The sequence below is a fragment of the Oratosquilla oratoria genome, chromosome 13 (assembly GCF_046742065.1).
Source record: "Oratosquilla oratoria isolate Oo_2021 chromosome 13, ASM4674206v1, whole genome shotgun sequence".
Classification (NCBI taxonomy): Eukaryota; Metazoa; Arthropoda; class Malacostraca; order Stomatopoda; family Squillidae; genus Oratosquilla; species Oratosquilla oratoria.
In genome coordinates this window covers 31417246-31439138 of record NC_134789.1, presented here as the reverse complement: position 1 = coordinate 31439138, position 21893 = coordinate 31417246, and the positions used below count along the sequence as shown (strand labels likewise).

The window sequence follows — 21893 nt, the reverse complement described above, 5'->3', positions numbered from 1 at the left end:
TCTTAATATGATGACCTTGCCTATATTACCCTTGTTGAAGCCCTTGATCCATTTGAATACCTCTATTAGATCATCCCCGCACTCTTCGTCTTTGAGTGTAAGTTAAAGTGTCTAAGCCTGTCTTCGTATGATATTTGCTAAGAGGAGCGAAGGAGCTGGATGAGGGTTCGAGTACGCCCGCTTACCTAAAAGCAACTCAGTCCAGCACACTTCCAGAAAATACCGATATGTTGAAGACATTACTTTTGATCTCCCTCTCCCATAGTGGTGCGGTGCAATATCCTAACAATTTTGAGGACTAATTGGTAGCCCTGGCGAGAACTAAATGCAAACACACACACACACACATTCACACGCTATGCATAAAATTTGATAACTTGGGGATTTTGTTTTGACTTAAGCTAGACGATTTTATTCAGCTTAAAGGAACGCCTGGGAACGGGGTATATAATACACACACACATATCAGAAGACTGATTCATACATGCAATTACTACCAAGGTTAATGAAATGTTAGTTAAAAATATGCACACAGTATATATATATATATACATATATATATATTATATACATACATATATATATATATATATATACATATATATATATATATATTTACTATAATAAAGTAGTAGCCTCTGTCTGTCTGTGATAGACCCCCATAACCATATATATCATGATACCCTATCACTCCAGGTACTTGGATAACTATATTTCATTAAAAAAATATTTTGGTTTGGGTTAAGGGTTAAAGTTAGGTGAGGTATGATTAGGTTAGGGATTATTCACGAACTCCTCATAGGTTTTTGCAGATAGACCCTTATAATCATATATATTCTGAAACCTTATAACCCAAGGTACTTGGATAACTATCTTTCATTTGTCTATCTGTTTGTTCACGAACTCGTACTAGGGTTTTGAAGATAGACCCCCATAACCATATATATTCTGATACCCTATCACTCCAGGTACTTGGATAACTATATTTCATAAGAAAAAAAAATGGTTAGTGTTAAGGGTTAAAGTTAGGTAGGGTATGGTTAGGTTAGGGATTATTCACGAACTCCTCATAGGTTTTGGCAGATCGACCCTTATAACCATATATATTCTGAAACCTTATAACCCAAGGTACTTGGATAACGATCTTTCATTTTCCCGTCTGTTTGTTTGTTCACGAACTCCTAGGGTTTTGGAGATAGACCTCCATAATCATATATATTCTGATACCCTATCACTCCAGGTACTTGGATAACTATAATTTAAAAAAATATTTTGGTTAGGGTTAAGGGTTAGTTAGGTGGGGTATGGTTAGGTTAGGGATTATTCACGAACTCCTTGGTTTTGGCAGATAGACCCCTATAACCATATATATTCTGAAACCTTAGAACCCAAGGTACTTGGATAACTATCTTTCATTTGCATCTGCTATAATAAAGTAGTACCCTCTATTTGTCTGTCTGTTCATGAACTCTCCCCAAAACCATATATATATTCACCATAACCCAGGCTACTTGGATAAGTATATCTTCTTTCCAAAGGGCGTCTCCCTCCTCAAATTGATTCTTTTTCTTACTTTCTTAACATTTTATTTTTGTTACCTTTCCCACTGAATTATATTGATACGTGTAACTTTTCTCCACAAATTCTATAAAAATTAAAATGATCATCATTTGTCCGCAGCAACGCGAGGGTAATTTGGCTAGTAAATATATATATATATATATATATATATATATATACATATATATACATATATATATACACACACACACACACACATATATATATATATATATATACATATATATATATATGTATATATAATAATAACAAAATAAAATCACGAGCTTCTGAGATCAACGATCTAAACATTTCGCTCCGGCAAATTAATAGTATATTGCTGTCCATAAGAAAAAATATCTCAAAACGTATCCAATTCACCTAAAAGGACACCTTTTCCACTTCACCCAGTTAAGACGCACGGACACTTCACCCAGGTCAAAACATATGGTCCTTCATCTTTTTAAAGTGTTAAATATAAAATGTGTGTGCATTTGCACGAGAGCTCCCTCACTGTCACTGAGACTTTTGCTCCACATAAACACTAAACAAGACACAGAATACAACTTACGAATTAACTCCTTCAACACGGTGACCCGTCTTATTCGTTTGTTCCGGACAACGCCAGGCGATTTTATTCAAGAGGAAGCTGCACGAGGGACGTAATCGGTGTCTGGATGTTGACTGATCCCGGGTCTTGCCCTGGCGCCAAGCGGAGACCTGACTAAACCCGTCTGGCACCACCAGCCAGAACGAGGCGCGTCAACGTGTTGAGCGGGTCGAAATGCCAACCAACGCAATGGAACAATCCTCGATCTCCAACTCGAGGGCGATTTACTTTAAAAGCCCAAACGCATTAGACCTCAGCGCGGCGTCAATACGCCCGCCAGAGTCGAAGGGCGCCTGCATGAGCAATGCAATAAAGAACCGCTCCACGGCGACGAGCGCCCCGAAGTGGAAACGTCAGTTCGACCATGTTGAGTACCACGAAGACAGAGGAGCCCGAGGAGGACCGCCCGCGGGGACGGGACCCCCACCCCCACCCTCTTCCTCCCTCAAACCCTTCCCCATTCCTGTGCCGATGATGATGATGATGAGGAGGAGGAGAAGGAGGAGGAGGTGGAGGAAGGACAAAACAGGGAGAGAAGGAAGGGAGGCGAACTTGAGTGACAAGAAGAGAAAGAGCGGGAAGAGGGAGGGGAGGAAGCGTGGGTGGACGAAAAGAGGGAAGAGGAAGAAAGGGAGAAAGAGGAGAACGGGGAGGAAAAACAGAGATGAGGGAGAGGAGGAGGAGGGAAGGAAGAGAGTCAAAGATAAATAGAAGAGGAAAGGGAGGAGGAAGAGGAGATGGAGGAAGAGAAGTGAGGGGGAGAAGGGGAAGAAAGGGAAGAGGGGGAAACGGGGAAAGGGGAGAAAGGGGGAAAGAGAGAAGAGTGAAGAGGGGGAAAAGGGGGAAAGAGAGAAGAGGGAAGAGGGGAAAAAAAGGGGGAAAGAGACGGGGAAGAGAGAGGAAAGGAGGAAGATGGGGAGAGAGGGGGAAGAGAGAAGTAAGGAAAAAGAGGGGGAAAGAGGGAAGAAAAGGGGAGAAGGGGAAAGAAGTGGAAAGAAGGAGAAGAGGAAGGAGAGGGGAAGAGAGAGGAAAGGGTGAAGAAAGAGAAAGGGGGAAGACAGGGGAAAAGGGGAAGAGGGGAAAAGGGGAAAAGAAAGAAGAGGAAAGAAAAGTGGAAAGGGGAAAAGAAGAGAAGGGGAGAAGAGAAAGTGAAAGGGATACGGGAAGAGGGATAAAAAGAGAAGATGAGATAGAGGGGGTAGTGGGGAATAGGGTAAAAACGGGGAAGAAAGTGGAAGGAAGGAGAAGAGAAGAAGGGAAGGTGGAGAGAAGGAGTAAAGGAGGTGGAACTGGGGAAGGAAGAGGGAGAAAAGGAAATGGGGAAGTAAACGGGAGAAAGTTAGGGAGAAGGAAGAATACGAAAAGGAAGAGAAGAAGAGAGGAGAGACGAGAAGGAGAGGAATAAAAGAGGAGAAACTAGGAGAGGAAGGTAGAGGAAGAAAATGATAGGGGGAGAAAACGGGAGAAGGTTAGGGAGGAGGAGGAGGAATACTAAGGGAAGAAGAAGAGGCGGAAAGGGAAAAGAGACGAGGAGAGGGGAAAAGGGGAGAAACGAGGAGGGTAAGGAGGAAGAGAGGACTAAAGGAGGTGGAACTGGGAAAGGAAGAGGAAGAAAAGGATTGGGGAAGAAAATAGGAGAAGGTTTGGGAGTAGGAGGAGTACGAAGAGGAAGAGAAGAAGAAGAGAAGGAGAGGGAGGAGAGACGAGGAGGAGGGGGAGGAAGAAGAGAGGGAAAGAGAGATTCGAGAATGCTGATGAAAATTTCGTTCGCAATAATCAATGTTTCTTTCTATCCTTGAGGACAATTCTGCACCAAAGCGGTACAGTCACGCATGTGGGAATGGAGATATTTGAAGGGTGGCTGAAGAGGGGGCGGGTTATAATAGAAGTTAAAATGTTGTAAATGCATACATACATACGCGTACACATATGAATACATACGCGCACACACACACAAACACACCCATATATATATATATATATATATATATATATATATATATATATATATATATATATATATATATATATATATATATATATATAGAGAGAGAGAGAGAGAGAGAGAGAGAGAGAATGTGTTTGGTGTCTGATTATATAAAAGAACGCTGCGTGACTCTGGTCCGTGAGGATGTTACTAAAATCCATAATAAAGATTGCATAACGTTCACGTATGTAGGCAATACGAAGAGGACGGAGAAAAAGGAGAAGTAGAGGGAGGAGGAGGAGAGGGAGGAGGAGGAGGAGGAGGAGGAGAGGAGGAGGAGGAGAGGAGGAGAAGAGAGAGGAGGAGAGGGTGGGTGAACGGGGTGTTAATGAGAGAATGAGGGGAGGGAGAAGGGATGGGAAGGAAGATACACGGAGAATGGAGATAAGGAAGACTGAAGAGGAAGAAGGATGGGGAGGAAGGAGGATGTGGAAGAGGGAGGGAGCTAGTGAGAGGTGGAAGGATGATGGAGAGGGAGGATAGGAAGATGGGCTACTGTAAAGGGTAGGAAGGATTGAGAGAATTTGGGTGACAATATTAATAGAACACACGAACATAAGAATGAAGGAGACTGCAATAGACCATAAAGCTTACACTAGGGAGTTCCACTTCCATGACGACCTATCACTCCCGTCCACAAAGTTATCTAACCTTCTCTTAAAACAACCGTTAATTTCGACGCTCACTACATTGTTACTAAGTCTATTCCATTCGTTAACCACTCTATTGGCAAACCAGTTCTTGCTTATTCCCTTCTTAAATCTGGGAGCAAAGAGAGCAGTATAGAGAGAGATGAAGAGGGAGAGGAGGACGAAAAGGTTATGGGTAAATACGAAGAGAGAGGGAAGGGTCGGAGGTCAAGAAAGGTCACCAACAGATGTCAAGTGGAGGGGAGAATGGAGGTGGGGGGATTGGAAGGGGGAAAGGGAGAATGAAGGAAAGGGAGGGGAAATTGGCAAGGTGTCGAATTACTATCATTATCATCAAGTTATCAAATTGTATGCTTTGGGTGTGAATGTGTGCATGTGTGTGTGTGTGTATACGCACACATATATACACATATACATATACAGTGTATATATATATATATATATATATATATATATATATATATAAAGAGGAAACGACATAGGAAGAAGTGGAATAGGGGGTAATAGGGACGAGGACTACGATGTACATGGAAAAAAAGAGGGAAAAATGAAGGAGGGGAGGGAGAGAAGGGGAGAGAAGAAGTAAAGGGATGGGAGGAGAAAATGAAAGAAATAGAAGGGGGAGAATAGGCAGGACAACAAAACGGGTGAGGAGAGAAGGGGTCGAGAGAGAGAGAGAGAAGGGGGGAGGTGAAAGAAGGGGAAGAGATAAAGGAGGATATGAGAGGTGAGGAGATAGGAGGAGGGTGGAAGGGGGGAGAGAGGAGGGGGAGAGAGGAGGGGGAGGAGAGAGGAAAGGTGAGAGAGGAAAGGAGAAGGGGAAAAGAGGAGGAGGGAGTGAAGAGGAGAGGAGGGGGGCAGAGGAAGGAAGGAGATCGGAGGGGAGGGTAAGGTAGGGGGGAATGGGAGAGAAGAGAGAAAAATGTGAGAACATAACATAAGAATGAAGGAGACTGCAAGAGACCATAAGGCCTACACTAGGCAGCTCCGGGGAGAGTGTGAAAGAGGAGGGGAAGAAATGGAAAGGAAGAACAGAGGACGAGGGGAGGATAGAGGGAAATGTTTATTGAGAATAGAAGACATAACAAGAACTGAGAAGGTAGGTCATAAAAACGGGAGAGGCCACAAGGGAAAGGAAGGAGGAGGAAGAAGAAGCAAACGGTGGGTGGGGGGAGACACGATAGGAGACGAGGAGAGAAGAGGAGGAGGAGGAGAGGAAGGAGGGAGGAAGAGGAGGATGTACTGATGGTGAGAAGAGGGACTGACAACAAGGGAGAAGTGTGTAGAAAAGGAGAGAAAGAAAAATGTGAGAGGAAAGGCAGGGAAAAGGAAAGAGGAAGAAAAGAGGAAGAAAAGAAGAGGAAGAGAGGAAGAGGAAGAGAAGAAGAGGGAGAGGAGGAGAGAGGAAGAAGAGGAAGAAGAGGAGGAAGAGAAGAAGAGTAAGAGAGGAAGAGGAAGAGAAGAAGAGGAAGAGGAGGAGAAAGAGAGGAAGAAGAGGAGGAAGAGGAAGAGAGGAAGAAGAGGATGAAGAGAAAGAGACGAAGAGGGAGAGAAGAAGAGGGAGAAGAGGAGGAAGAGTGGAAGAGGAAGTGGAGAATGAGGACAGAGAAGTGGGGATAGGAGAAGAAGGATGACGAAGGGAGAGGAGAAGGGAGAGGGGGAGAAGGAAGGGAGAAGGACTACAGAGACGGAAAAGGAAAGGTAAGAAAGGAAAATAAAGGGAAAGGATGGGAAAGGAAGGGAAGGGATAGATATACAGAAGAGTAAGAAAGAGAAATGAAGGAAAAGGGAGAGAAGGAAACAGAAAAGAACAGAAAAACAAGAGGAGGGAAGGGAAGGGATAGATAGACAGAAGAGTTACAAAGAGAACTGAAGGAAAAAGGAGGGAAGGAAACAGAAAGGAACAGAAAAACAAGAGGAAAGGGAAGGGAAGGGAAGAAAGCGAAGGCAGGTGAAGAATGAAAGGGAGGAAAGGTGATTGCAATGGGAAAGGAACAAGGTAGACAGTAGAGGAAACTGATATGTAGTAAGTATATCAAGGAGACACCGTAAGGCCGGCCACACACGTGCAGTTTAAACTGATAGTTACAACTGTTCAGTTATAACTGTCAGTTGAAACTGCACGTGTGTGGGTATCTCAGTGATACTGAGATACCCACACACGTGCAGTTTCAACTGACAGTTATAACTGAACAGTTGTAACTGTCAGTTTAAACTACACGTGTGTGGCTGGCCTAAGGACGGCGCCGGAGAGACCGTAAGGACTGGCGCCGGAAAGACCACGGGGACTGGGGCCGGCGTGTGAGTGAGGCAACGAGCTCCCTGGCGTATGCCCCCAATTGATGATTATGTATATAATGGGGTGGGTGAGAAAGAAGAAGAACGCGAAAAAGAAAAAGAAGAAGAAGAATAAGAAGAAGAAGAGAAAGAAGATGAAGAAGAAGAAGAAGAAGAGAAAGAAGAAGAAGAAGAAGAGAAAGAAGAGGAAGAAAAAGAGAAAGAAGAAGAGAAAGAAAAGGAGGAAGAAGAAGAAGAGAGAGAAAATGATGAAGAAGAGAAAGAAGAGGAAGAAGAAGAAGAGAAAGAAGAGGAAGAAAAAGAGAAAGAAGAGAAAGAAAAGGAGGAGGAAGAAGAAGAAAAAGAAAAGAGGTAACGGCATGTGGGTTGAGATAGGTAGGGATACTAGGGAAGGGAAGGCAAGAGTATAATATAATGGTGGGAACAGGAGACGGGTGCGAGGGAGATCAGAAAAAGTCGGGAAGGGGGAAGGGGGGAGAAACGGGTAAGGGGTTCTCAGGACAAAATAAGGAACAAAATTCTTCAAGTTGGGCAAAGAAAAAGACGAGGAAGAAGTGGAGGGGGAAGAGAGGAAGAGAAAGGAACAAGTGGAGGGGGGGAAAGAGAAGAAGGAAGAGAGGGAAATGAAGTGAGTAAAAGGAAAAGAGAAAAAGGAAGAGAGGGAGAGAGGAAGAGGATGATGATAAGAAAAGGAAGATAGAGGTGAAGAGGAAGAGAAAAATGGAAGAGGGGAAAAGGAAAAGAGGAAGACAGAAAGAGAGGAAGAGGAAAAGAAGATAAGGAAGACAGGAAGAGGACGAGAGGAAGACAGGGAGATGAAGAGGAAGTGAAGAGGAGGAAAAGGAAGAGGGAGACGATGAAGACAAAGATGCATTAAAAATAAGAGGGAAAATAAAGAAAATAAATTGAACAATGGAAAATAGAAACACAAGAATCTGATAAGAGAATAATAATGATAATAACACAAAGGGGGAAAAAAAGAGAGAACTGGAGTCAAAAATGAAGAATTGGCGCCCATCTCTCTCATCCTCGGACAGGGTTCGAGGTAAAAACACACACACACACACACACACACACACACACACACACACACACACACACACACACACACACACACACGCAAGCACACGTATCGTCATCACGTCCGAACCGGGTAAGGAGCGAGGCCCGAGCGCCCGAGAGTCCGGGGACCCTTGGAGGACCCGAGGGCCCCCCAAGGGCCCCCCAGGGGCGCCCGTTGCAGTGACGAGACAAGATGGAGAGCTGTTGGCCCCGAGAGAGGAGACGAGGCTGCTCCAAGGCGGCTCCTGCACCGGCAAGTGGGGCACGAAGGCGGCTGCAGGAAAGAGGGTAAGGGGGCTGGACGACGGCTGCAAGAGGTCAGAAGACGGCGGCGACTGCGCAGTAAAGCGACGGCCCGAACGAACAGGTGAAGAGGGATGGGGAGTGAGGGAGGGGGCGGGGGGAGTCTCCTGGTAAAGAACCTAAGACCCTGAGGCCATGGTGACCAATGTCATACATTTGTGACGCGTTTTCTTCGTCGTCTTTTTGGGAAGGGAGGGGCGGTCTCTCTCTCTCTCTTTCGTAGACAGTGGCACACCTACTGTGTATGAAGTATCCTTTTCGTTTGTATTTTTTTCTAGGGAGAGGGAATTTTAACAGCACTTTTTTCAGATTTTTACTTTAGCCGTTTACTTCAGCAGACACCATGCGATTTCATTCTGTCGAGGCAAAAAACCTTCTGTACCGAAAGGGTTAAAGAGGAGGACAAGAGTGGGGGAGAGCACAAGGGGGGGGGGTTGTATACTAGAGCGTGACAATGGAGATTTACAGCAAGAAAGTACACTGAGTGGGGTGTTGAAAACGCCAAAGGGTTGGAGGGGCAGGAGGGGACTGGGGAGGGGAGGGGGGGATCCAAAGGTTAGAGGAAGGAAGGTACTGTTATGGATAAAGTAAGACACAACCGGGAATGGGGGTTGGGGAGAAATGGGGGAGGGAATGCATGATAAATAAGAAAGGGGGTGATGAGGGAGGATGAAGGATAGGGAGAGGATGGAATTGATGAGGAAAGGAAGAAAGGTGTTTGGAATGGGAAAGCAAGGGGGAGCGAAAGGGAGGGAGGGAGAGGAAGCGAGGGGAGGTGGTGGGGTGGGAGGGGAGGGAAAGGATGGGAAGGGAGGGGTGGGAAGGCAGAGGATGGGAGGATAGGGGAGAGAGGGGAAGTAAGGGGAGGGAAGGGGGTGAGATGGGTGATAGAGGAGGGAAGGGGAGGGAGTGGGAGGGGAGAGAAGGGAAGTAAGGGGAGGGGAGGGGAGGGGGAGGAGCGAGAAGGGAAGGGGCGTGAGGAGAGGGAAGGAAAGAGTAGAGGTGATGCTGTGAAGAGACTGGAAGTACTGAGGAAGAAACACTGAAGAGGCAATGAACCAGACGGGATGGATGGAAAGGTGCTGGAGATGGAAGAGGGATGGTCCAGGCTAGTGGTTCTTAACCTGGGGTACCTCAGGTGCCGCAAAGGGTTAGGAAAACTTAACCCTGGGGGTACGGGACATGACAGCCAGTGCAAGGGTACTGTATATTCACCATGATAAAGCACAATGTGCATTCGACGGGTCCTACTAATTGGGGTTTCTAATTTGAGGTAAAAAATACCTTCGTTCAGTAATTGAATGTATCTAATAATTTCTGAGCAAGGTTTGTATCACTAATCCTTTCCATATGTTTGCGTTATATTTACCGGTATATCGGAGTACGAGAATTTTTTCTGAGATTATCAAGGAGTACGGGAACCGAAAAAGGTTAAGAATCACTGGTCTGGGCAGAAGAAAGGTGGAAAGGTGGATGAGACAGAAAGGAGATGGAACACAACAGAAGGGACAGAGGAGGAGACGGGAGGTGCACCGGACCGGGGGATGGTGCCGTAAAAATGGTCAAGACACTGGACGGCGGTGGCGATTTGGAATTTTCATTAGAATTCTACATAAACGAGAAAGGTCAGGTTTAGTTAGAGGAGGAAGAGGAGGAGGAGGGGGAGAAGGAAGATGATCGGGAGGGAGAAGAGGAAGAGGAGGAAAAGGATGAGGATGAAAGGAATGCGGATGAGGAGGAAGAGGAGGAGGAGGAAGAGGAGGGGGAGAAGGAAGATGATCAGGAGGGAGAAGAGGAAGGAGGAAAAGGATGATGATGATGAAAGAAATACGGATGAGGAGGAAGAGGGGGAGGAGGAAGAGGGAGGGGAAGAAGGAAGATGATCAGGAGGGAGAAGAGGAAGAGGAGGAAAAGGAGGATGATGACAGGAATGCGGATGAGGAGGAAGAGAAGGAGGAGGAGGAGGAGGAGGAGGAGGAGGAGATGAAGTGGTAAGAGCAGGAGGAAGAGAAAGAGGAGGAAACGGATGATGATGAAGAGAATGCTGATGAGGAGGAAGATGAGGAAGAGCATGGGGAGGACAAGGAAGATGAAAAGATGGAGGATGAGGATGAGGAGGGGGAGATGGAGAAGTAGGAGCAAGATGAAGAGGAGGAATGGGAGGGTGAGGAGGAAAATGAGGAAGAGCATCATGAAGACAAGGAAGATGAGGAGGGAGAGGAGGAAGAGGAAGTGGGAGGAGAAGATAAAGGAGGAGAAGCTGGAGAAGTAGAAGCAAGATAAAGAGGAGGAATGGGGAGGGTGATGAGGAAAATGAGGAAGAGCATCATGAGGACAAGGAAGATGAGGAGGGAGAGGAGGGAGAGGAGAGAGAGGAGTTGAGGAGAAGGTGGGGAGGAGGAGGAGAATAAGAGGAAGAAGAAATGGAGTAGAGGCAAGATGAAGAGGAATAAAAGGAGGGTGAGGATGAAAATGAGGAAGAGCATGATGAGGACAAGGAAGATGAGGAGGGAGAGGAGAAAGAGGGGTTGAGGAGGAGGAGGAGAAGGTGGGGAGGAGGAAAGGAGAAGAAGAGGAAGAAGAAATGGAGTAGAAGCAAGATAAAGAGGAGAAAGAGGAGGGTGAGGAGGAAAATGAGGAATAACATCATGAGGACAAGGAAGGTGAGGATGAAGAGGAGGAAGAGGAGGTGGGTAAGAGAAGGAAAGGAAGAGGAAGAAGGGGAAGGTGAAGTGGAAAATGAGGAAGAGGATCATGAGAACAAGGAAGATGAGGAGGGAGAGAAGGCAGATGAGGTGGAGAAGTAGAAATAGGAAGAGGAGGAGGAAAAGGAGGATAAGGTAAAAGTATTTTGTATTACTTGAGCAATGCATGATGGCAGACAACACAAACGCATTTCCTATCTCTCTATATACCAATAAGCTTCTTCCCCCTTAAAAGGGGGTTAGCCAGCTTTGTCCCCTCATGTGAAAACATACAAGGAGAAGAAATCTTTTCATGGCAAATCAATTTACATTCTATTCTCAATCATTTTCCACTCACACCTCTTTTCAAGACAAATCAATTTACATTCCATTCACACCTATCTCTTGCCTACTCCCCTCCCCTATTCAATATTTCCTAGTTACATATAAACATTCTAAACTGGAGACCAAATAATATATTTATGTACTTGTTAGTATTAAGAGTAAATTTAAAATCTACAGTAAGTACAAAATGTTGCCTTAGAAAATGATCAACATTTCCATTTTGCCTTTGAAAATGCTCAACATTTCCTATTTACATATAAACATTCTAAACTGGGGACCAAATAATATCTTGCTGTACTTGCTAGTAATAAGAGCAAATAACCTACAGTAAGTACACCATTTTTGCCTTAGAAAAAGTAAATGGCTTAGCTTTTCAAATACTTGTATGATCTGACTTGATCCTAACATTACCAATGAGCTCCAGATATACATAAGGAAAGAGAGGTCTCACAAGATGCATAACCTTTGACTAAAATAACGAACAATGTTCCCTTTCAGTTTTCACTAAAAAAAATTAAAAGTGAGAATAAAAAAGATGGATCAGAACAGCATTTCCCAGCCTGGGGTGCTGAAATCAATTATAAGGGTCACCGGGAAGCAATGCATACATACCGTTTCCTTTACCCTTCTAGAAATAAGTTAGGGAGTGCTGGACTGTTTAGACCTGACTAAAGGGGGTGCAAGGATAAGATAAAGTTGGAAAACGCTGGATCACATGATATAATTGGAGGTATTTGGTATTTTCTCAGCAATAACCACTACTTCTATCCTTGGTAACACCACTGTATTGAAGAGATGGTGTTATAGAATTGGTTGAGGAATATTTAAAGAGAATAGAGGGATAGTAGAAGTTAAAGTAATCAGGATTCATTCTTATGAAGCGGAGTGCAAAATTCATCACCACATCCCTGTTGTGCACCCTGAAGTCATTTACAATCAACTAATGGTGCTCTGACAAAACCAATGATGACTAAATATTGCTTGTAACCCTCAGATGATGGAGATCACTCAGTGATAAAACTGAAAAAGATTAGACTATGGCAGTTCGCACACTGATACAACCAGTTGCATGAAACCGATCACACACACATACACGGGGTGGAAAGGGAGTTGGGAGATAGGGTTGATGAAAGAGTATTGGGATGGTTTGGACACATGGAAAGAATGAGTGAAGAAAGATTAGTAAAAGAGGTGTGGAAAGCAGAGGTAAAAGGAGTGAACATGAGGGGGTAACCAAGGATGAGATGGATGGGTGGGGTAAAGGGGGCTTTGGGAAAGAGGGGAATGTCTGTTGAGGAAGGATGGGAGAGGACAGAAGATAGGGGTGAATGGAGAATGGTTGTGTATGGATGATGCTGTGATGCATGAGGGGGAGTGGGTGGAGGATGGGGGGTGAGGGAGTATGTATGAGAAATAAATTGACGGAGCCCAAAGGGATTTCTCCCCAACTTCTCCTTTTCTGCATGAGGGGATAGAGAGGGGGGGGGGGTCATCGCTGATTTAATGAAGCAGCCTTGCTGTGGATGTGCTGTGTCTTGCGACACTGCTTCTGACCCAGGGCAGTGGACAAGATGCAGGGATGAGGTGCCAAGATAAAAGGGAGGGAAGAGGGTAGAGGGGAGTGAAGTGATGGAATGAGTGGGAGTAGTTTCTTTGCCTTTGTTTTTTGGCTACATCCCATGTAAGGGAGAAAAAGCCTTTGGTGTATGTATGTATGTAGATCTATAAACATAAGTGAAGGAGATAATGATTTATGTGGATGACATAAATATGATGGAAAAATCAATGGAAAAAAAAACAGACATAAGCAGATATAATTCATGAAAATAAATGTGAAAAAGGACCACTATGTATATTAAGTGACAATGCTAGAAGGATAAACATCACAGATGAAACCCCCATAAGAAATATAGAAAAAGTAATATACCTTAGAATACATTTTCAAGTGAAGGAAATAGCATCGAAATCACAGAAAAAATACCAATGTAGAGCAATAATGTAGCAACACTACACCCTATGCTGAAAGGTATATACATAATTAATAAAATAAAGAAGGTAATTTTTTACTGTTCAAACATCAGTGCTCATATACACATTTGACAGGGATGAGAACAAAAGAGAGAGAGGTATTGCAGACAGCAGAAATCCAAGTATTTAGAACCATATTAAACAAAAATAGGCTAAACACAATAAAAAATAAAGTGGTAGGAAGCCAAGTAGGTGTTGTGAAAATACAAAATGCAGATGCTACACAACTAAAATGGTTAGGGTATGTTAGAATATCTTCAAAAAATGGGAGAAGAAAATATTGCAGAGAAAAGATGGAAATAGAGACCCCATGGCAGGAGGGAGGGAGGGAGGGAGGGAGAGAGAGAGAGAGAGAGAGACTGAGGAAATACTGGATGGATGCAATAGAAGAAACTTTAGATAGGCACGAGTTTCCACAATGGCAAATTTGAGAATAGACAAGAATGGAAAACTCCACCAATAGAGCTCCCTCTATCTGGAATCTGATGAAATAATTCTCAAATCACTAGTGATTTTGGTCCAAAAAATATATCACTGGAAAAATATTAGCTAGCTACATAAAACTTATGCAGTCTAAACCTCATACTGGGTTAAAGTAGAAGTGAAAAGTACATCAACTACTGGAAATGTTAGATACAAGAAAAGTTCCTGGATATGACAGGATAATCAAGGAATGTACCTAATTGTTTTGTATCTACCTAATTACACAAGATAAGTGCTATGCTCATGGGGACCCATGTTTGTACAGTATGCCCTCGACAGACGTGGAATCAAAAGTCAAGGATTCAATTTTTCATGGATTTTTTTTTTAATATTCAATCTATTTTGAAATTTAAAAGAAAAAATAAATATTAAATATTTTGAATGTGGCACAAGCCCAGCAGGAAGCACACACCTCAAAGCAACAAAGGACTGTTGCTCCCTGACATTTTCACTTCCACATCTTTCACTTTTGTTTCTTGTTTTCTTGTTTTAATCTTACACACTTTTTCTTCAACTCATCAAGCCTACTCGTTCTTCCATGCATGACTGCTGTACCTGGCCTACCACCATCATCTTCATCACTTTCACTATTTTTATGTTCATCACGGTTTTCATTAATACCTTCACCACCAAACTGACCCTGGCATTGTTTTGCCTTTTCCTGCATGGGTTTGAAGTCCAGTGGTATGTGTCAACAGGTTATGTCTATCCAAATATCTAATGCTTTTTCCATTTTCACCAAGGCATCATATCTCATTGCATTTTTACTTTTGCTAAACCTGGTGTGCAAGAAGCCAAAGCCAAAACATGTCTCCTTTGTCATTCTATACCATGAACACTTGACTCGTTCATGGTATAAGTGCACATAATTTTTACATAGCTCATCCAGTTCCTAATCTTCATTATTCACCTCTAGTGTAAGCATTTTTCTTGTCCTCTTAAATGGCTTAGCATCAATTGAACCTGTCGCAATTGTATGCTTTGGAGTCGTGATGATTAGTAAAGGCAAGAATTATGCATTAAAAGCCAGATAGGAGTGCATATTGTTAACAGCAAAGACCAATGAGAGCAAATGCTATTGTTTATTGGGTTGGAAGGAGAATGACACTAACAGAGCTGTTGACACCTAGCAGCAAGCCATGGAAACTCGGCAGAAAGCACAAGTGAAAATAAAATTACTGTATTTGTTTACAGAAGTAACTGGCTAAAGGCAAAATAATATACTAATAAATAATCCATCTATAAAAAATCTGCCATTATCAAGGGAGCACTGTTTTAGTATCTGAGATGAACACTATTGACCATAGATTTCATCCCTTGTATTTATCCTTGATTATCTGATAAATAACTTATCCATAGCTTTGAAATTCCCATGATTTTCTAATTAGGTTCCATTGTACACTAAGCCCTCTATGCAATGGACTCCCATTTAATTAATTCTAGAGGCAACAGACAATATATAAGTAACCCCCCACCCACCCACACCAATCCAAAGACAGTGTCAACTTCTTGGGGTTACATCTTCAATTGGCAATGAGGAAATTAACAAGGTTTGAAGATGGGCACCTAAGCAATGGGTATGTGACATCCTTCTTGGGCATATGGAAAGGATGAGTGAAGAAAAACTAGCAAAGCAGTGTGGAAAGCAGAATTGGTGGAATAAACTTGAGCAAAAGACCAAGAATGAGATGGGTGGACAAGGTGAAGGGGACAATAGTTGCAAGAGGAATATCTGTTGGGCCCTACTGTGAAGGTATTGCATCTTGCTGCATTGCCTCATGGATGACCCTTTATCCATGAGGAGCTAAAATGGGAAAGACAAGAGATAGATTTTTGGATAGTTGTGTGGTGGGCATATGCTTTGACTTGGCCCCCCCATTTCTTAATGGGAAAAAGGCCTTTGGTGTATACATACGGTATTTCATCAGATTTACAGGTGTATAATGTATCTTCCACAATGAATATTACACCTAATTATCATTTCCATATCTAGTATTACCTCCCTTGAATGAACCAACAATAGATATAGGGGGTCCTTGAGTTATTATGGAGTTACATTTCTACATATTATTGTAAACTGATTATAATTATCGGCATAGGTTGAAACCAGCCTAAGTAGGCACCTTCCATGGTGATTACTTTCCTTTTCTACAGTGCACTGCCACCAGAGTAGTGCCTTACACTTGAGGTCCTTATTGAATGACAAAAATTTCCCAATAAAAGCAACGTAAACTTGAGAGCAAACAACAATTAGCAATCCAAAATGGTGCACAACCCTCGACTTATTGTTGCCTGCGGGCTACAGTGGTGGTTGAATTGGCATAGCTGAAATATGGTAAAGCAGTGGAACTATATGAGCTTAATGTGGAGATGATTAAAAAGGGGGATAAGGCAGCCAATCAATTTTGTTGTGCCAGGTCTCTGTTGAAGAAGACTCACCTCTCTTGGGTAACTGGCAATGAACACTGGACTAGCATACAGGTCACTCAGAGAAGACATATTGTATTGTTGTCAAAGAACAGTGTTGGACAATGTGGTGAGGTGAGATGGTAAGTGTCCTTTGTGTGATGGATGCATCTAGAGCAGTTTGATTCTGTGGCCAAGCCTATCCTGTGCTGGAACTATTTTCAGGACTTCCCACAAATCTTCTGGGAAGACATTAAACTGCTCTCTGTATTATATCAGTGTTGGTTTGTTTCAGTGTCACTGGCTTATATGAGATGAAGGGAAGTCCAGTTAGACTTTCTCAAAAGAAAAATTTGGGGGAAAATGGTCAAAGTTTCTACACACATCTACGGCCTTGCCTAAATACCACTGGTTCTCATCCTGGGGGCCATGACAAATTATACATTGTTATATAATGTGAGGAATCTGAATAAGAAAAAAACTTTCATGACTGTCCTGGCAGAAGAAATATAAGATATCTATGATCGTCCCACATGAAAGACTACTGGCTAAATTAGCTTTACAAGGAATAAGTGGTAACCTATTAAGCTGGACTAGTAATTGGTTAAACAATCTTAAACAGAGATTTGTTCTAAATGGCAAATGGAAAAAAAAATTACGAGTAGTTCATTAGGGTTCCGTTATTGGGCTACTTCTATTCATAGTATATATAAATGACCACGGACTGAAATCTATTGTCTCCAAATTTCCTGATGATACAAAACTGTGCAGAATGGCAAATAGTCACTTAAACCAATTATATATTCAAGGAGATTTAGATAAACTAGAGCAATGGTCTGAAAAGTGACAAATGAAATTTAACCCAAGTAAATGTAAGGTGGCACACATATAATTACAAGTTACTTGGAAATTTGTTAACAAAAGTGGATAGTGAAAAGGATCTCATCATAATTATTAGTAATGATCTCAAACAATCTAAGCAGTGTATTTCTGCCTCAGGGAAGTTAAAAAATATTCTTGGTATGATTGTGCAATCTTTTGATTTTAAAAGTCCATCTGTCATTAATAAGCTATACAAATCTTTAGTTCATCCACATTTAGAATATGCTGTTTCCATATGGCCACTGAATCTCATTAAAGACATTGACAGTTTGGAGAAGGTACAACAGCAAGTCACAAAACTTGTTCCAAATATCAGAAATAAGTCGCACAAAAATTGACTAAAGCATATGAACATATTTTCCCTAAAAATGCATAGACTCATATGATTTGATACAGACATTTAAGATTCTAAATGAAATTGACATTAAAAGTGACAAAATTTTCACTGTATACAAAGCAGACAAGAAATAATGGTCTCAAACTGTCAGGAAATAGATTTAATTTGAAAATGGGTAGAAATAATTTTGCTAACTGTGTAGTAAAGGAATGGAATAAACTTCCTGCAGAGGCAGTGCAATGTAATAAGGTTCAAAGTTTTAAGATTCATTTAGATAAACACCTAAGCAATATTTCTCATTATTTATTACTTATCTATTTATTATAATTGATTAATATTCATGTTTATTTTTATTATAATTTACTATTTGTTATATAATCTATCAGTATCTACCGGGTATTAATTTATTTTATTCTATTTCATTGTTATAATTTTTTTCTGTATCCGACCTAGTTATGGACCAAAAGGTCTACTGTTGGCATGCTCTTCCTTTGTAATCCTTTTGTTTTGTAATAAAGCAAATAATTTCTCCTCATTACCATCTTACTGTTGATACTATTATTATTTTTTTTTTTTACTTTTTTGGTGGGGTCGGATTTGGGAGAAAAATGAAGGGGAGCCACACGAATGCTGAGAATTAATAAAGATGGGAATGAAGCGAAAAAGTCTGAGAATCACTGCCACAGTCCCTTTTGGGCTGCACCTCCTAAAACAGATGTTGACTGGCTTTCAAAAGGGGCAGGAGGAGGATGGTTTTCTCTGACATCCATCTTACTGAAGCACTACTAACAGGTGCTTATTGTTCCCAAAATGACAACAATAATATAAAAAAAAAAAAAAAAAAAAAAAAACCACTTGGTATTAACATATTTTCTTCATATTTTAGGTATACCTGTTAGAAATTAATTTTGTTTAGCCATCACCATCTATGGTATCTATCTACATATCTAGGGTTTTTTCTCCCTTACAATATAAAGGAGGTAGCCGAGTCAAAAGGGATATAACCCACTCCCACCCATTCCACCACCCTCCCTCTCGTCTTAGCTCCTCATGTATTAAGGGTTATCCCTATATCCTGCCCACTGCCCTGGGTCGCAAGCAATGTGGCAAAATTAGCAAGTATCTATTGTTAGTCCTAAAATAAAACAATAATGATACAAAATAACACCTGGTATCAATAGTTTTTTTTTTTAATCTTTTTGGTATATCCCTTAGTAAATCAGACATGAGTATGTCATTACCATGGTTATAATCCATCTACAATTTCTTCATGAATAAAAAGTTTTCCTGACAATAGTATACCACACTGACACATCATGGGATGACTTCATATGATCTAAAACCTTACTCACATCTTTTCCTAGTAATAGTATACCATACTGACACATCTTGGGATAACTTCACATGACCTTACTAAGTCCTTACTCAAATCGATTAAGATGTATGCTATTCCCTATCTTCATGCTCAGCAGTATTTTCTTAACTTCTTTGATGTTTGTGCACCAGGTAATAACATTATAATTATCAGTTCCAGTATACAAATGCTTCAGTTCATTGTTTGAAGTTGGTTAAATGATGTATATTTCCATTATCCAAATACAAATAGTATTGCTTATATTTCATATTAACTTTCTTGAACTTCAATGAACATGTGACCCTTGATCACAAATGCCGTCAGCTTTATTACCCCAATACCTGGTGTACTAGTCACTATTCATGTCACACAAATAACATTCCTTATATCCCTTGCACTTGGCAAACAGTAAATAATTGCTTACATCCAATTCTTAAATAATGTTAACATTTTTGCTCCTTACCTGCTTTTGTGTACCTAAGCTGTGCAAAGTTGCTTATCAGATTATCACATAATCATAGATAATCCATACCCCATAATAATTGCACTATCCCAGAGAAATTTGTTTCTTACCCTTGACAATCTGCTACACTGGTACTGCTACTAGCATCACGATACTTCTATACAATGCATTACCATTATTTTAAGTGTCTATGAATAATGGGTTTGCATGATGATATTGTTATTGTATGCAGGTTGTTACAAGTCAAATCTTCTTTCAGATTTTTCGCAAACGGAATTTAAATCACATGCTGATATCCTACCATGATTGTCATGAAATATATTTTAGAATATGCAAAACACAAAACCTTCGTTTAATATGTGCATCTAGCAATCACTATGTTCGCTGCACGTGTATATCAAAGGCCACAATGGCAAGTATTTCATCACGATTTGAAAAGTATCATTGACCATGCTCGAAGTCATTTCTGTTTATAACAGATTTTACTAATTTGGTAATGAACCTTCATATGTATAATTAATACATTATAATAAATCAAACTTGTCTCTTGTAAATCATCATATCATTCCCGATCATTAAATACATCAAACGTACAAATAAATGTTTAAAAATTGTACTTACTGGCCAAGTTTGTTTTGCCGCGCAGCTGATCCTGACGTCACATGTAAACAATCATGGTGGGTATGAAACGCTTGCACAAATAAAAGAAAATCTATACAACTGTGTCTATTTATTTTTTTATAGCCAGTATATTTTTTTAAATGCTGTTATTATTATTAATAGTATTGTTTTTAAATTATTAATTATGTATGCAACCATTCTTTGAATTATGCGTTGGCGGGTGACACAAAAAATTACAGTCGCTCTAACTTGCCAATCCGCCTTGAAACTATTCGTTTTCCGTTACACTGTAAATTTAGAGAACAATGTCACACAATTCGCGCATACCGAAAATGGAGGTAAGATCTATTCACTATATTATTATAAGTATTCAAAGATGTTACATAAGTTTAACATTGTATATTTAAATGTCACTGTATGACAGGTGCCAGTCAGACAACTAAGTGTATGTTATTTTTTTGTGCTAGATAGTATACTGAATTAAACTATAGTAGACTACAATATACGAATATATGAGATATTATAAGAAAAATAAACTAAAGAAAATTGCTATGGTGATAAGATGAGCCCCTAAAACACATAAATTGAAATTAATCTGTTTCCATTTTTATTCGAACTTTTGTCGTCGCTATGTAAAATGGATATTTAAATTTAGGAGAACGAAAGACGACAAACGATGTACAATTTGTTCTGCGCATATATTGCAAAGAACCAAACGTATTTATCACGTATCTTGTAAATGCTGAGAAGAATGTGGTCTACTGCCTTTTTCACATTTGAATGTAGATAATTATTATTATACTGCATAACCCACTAAAAACTGCCGTTTTCTCTGTTGAATAAGATGGCCTGGAATTCGAACGAAATTTGCTAATGAACACATGTGTGAATAGGTTATCCAATGAATTATAGTTTAAATGCGAGGCATAGTTGTCTGCTGTTGTATAATTAGGTAATGAGATACAAATATAACTAGTGAAAGAAATGACTGACGCAACCAGATTCAAGGAGACATGGCGTTGTCCGAACGTGTGTCATGGCATGTCGGTAATATCAACTACATCCCACGATCTGTGAACCTGCCATTGCTGCAACCCCAGCAAAATTTATTTTACCATTAACAATGAGGTCGTCACCCTTGCCCAATGTGTTCGGATTTTCAGGAAAATATTCATTGACAATTGTTGGAATCTAACTGCTGTCGACGTTGTGCTAGGGACGATTGGAATGAGCCAGCCACTCTGTATTTGGCACACTCGCTGTGACGACATCCCTTTCAAGATATTGTTCTGGCTAATACCACGTGACTTTTTTCAGCCGAGAATAAGACCCACACTGCTGAAGAGGTCAAGAATATATTAATTCCATTAATGGTTTTCTTCATACTAAAACCAGGCGATTTTATTCAGTTAAGGGAAGATCTATGCTGGAGGGGGTTGAATGCGGCCAGTGTCATAAGGTGTTGTTGGAAAAGAGGGAATTATAACACCGAAGAATCGTCACTCCAGACTTCGACAAGGTGACAATTCTTCATGTGGGCCATCCTAGGGTGACAATTCTTCATGTGGGTCATCCTGGGTTTACGATTCTTCGGCTGTATAAGTTGATGACAATAAACATAACCCTCATTCAACCTAACCTAGCCTAACCTAACATAACATAACCTAGCCTAACCTAACCTAGCCTAACCTAACCTAGCCTAACCTAACCTAACCTAACCTAACCTAACCTAACCTAACCTAACCTAACCTAACCTAACCTAGCCTAACTTAACCTAATCTTTATTGTTGATATTCGGCGTACTGAGGTGACAATTCTTC

The 21893-nt window shown here is 41.1% G+C and overlaps 2 protein-coding genes and 1 long non-coding RNA gene across 3 annotated transcripts in view; 1 reads left to right on the top strand and 2 right to left on the bottom strand.

Annotated features, from left to right (window-relative positions):
• The window catches only part of LOC143032135 (uncharacterized), a 76229-nt gene extending 56391 nt beyond the window's left edge, over positions 1 to 19838 (bottom strand). The window contains exon 1 of the long non-coding RNA XR_012967079.1: positions 19563 to 19838. This is a non-coding gene — a long non-coding RNA (uncharacterized LOC143032135). The remainder of the gene's footprint in view (positions 1 to 19562) is intronic.
• LOC143032209 (uncharacterized) overlaps positions 1 to 20109 on the bottom strand; it is a 224873-nt gene extending 204764 nt beyond the window's left edge. The window contains exon 1 of the mRNA XM_076196679.1: positions 20074 to 20109. The gene's annotated coding sequence lies outside the window, so the exon portion shown is untranslated. The remainder of the gene's footprint in view (positions 1 to 20073) is intronic.
• A 227-nt stretch (positions 20110 to 20336) lies between these two features.
• LOC143032134 (uncharacterized) overlaps positions 20337 to 21893 on the top strand; it is a 12145-nt gene continuing 10588 nt past the window's right edge. Inside the window, exon 1 of the mRNA XM_076196591.1 lies at positions 20337 to 20411. Within this exon, the coding sequence (XP_076052706.1) occupies positions 20379 to 20411 (33 nt within the window). The 5' untranslated portion in view covers positions 20337 to 20378. The remainder of the gene's footprint in view (positions 20412 to 21893) is intronic.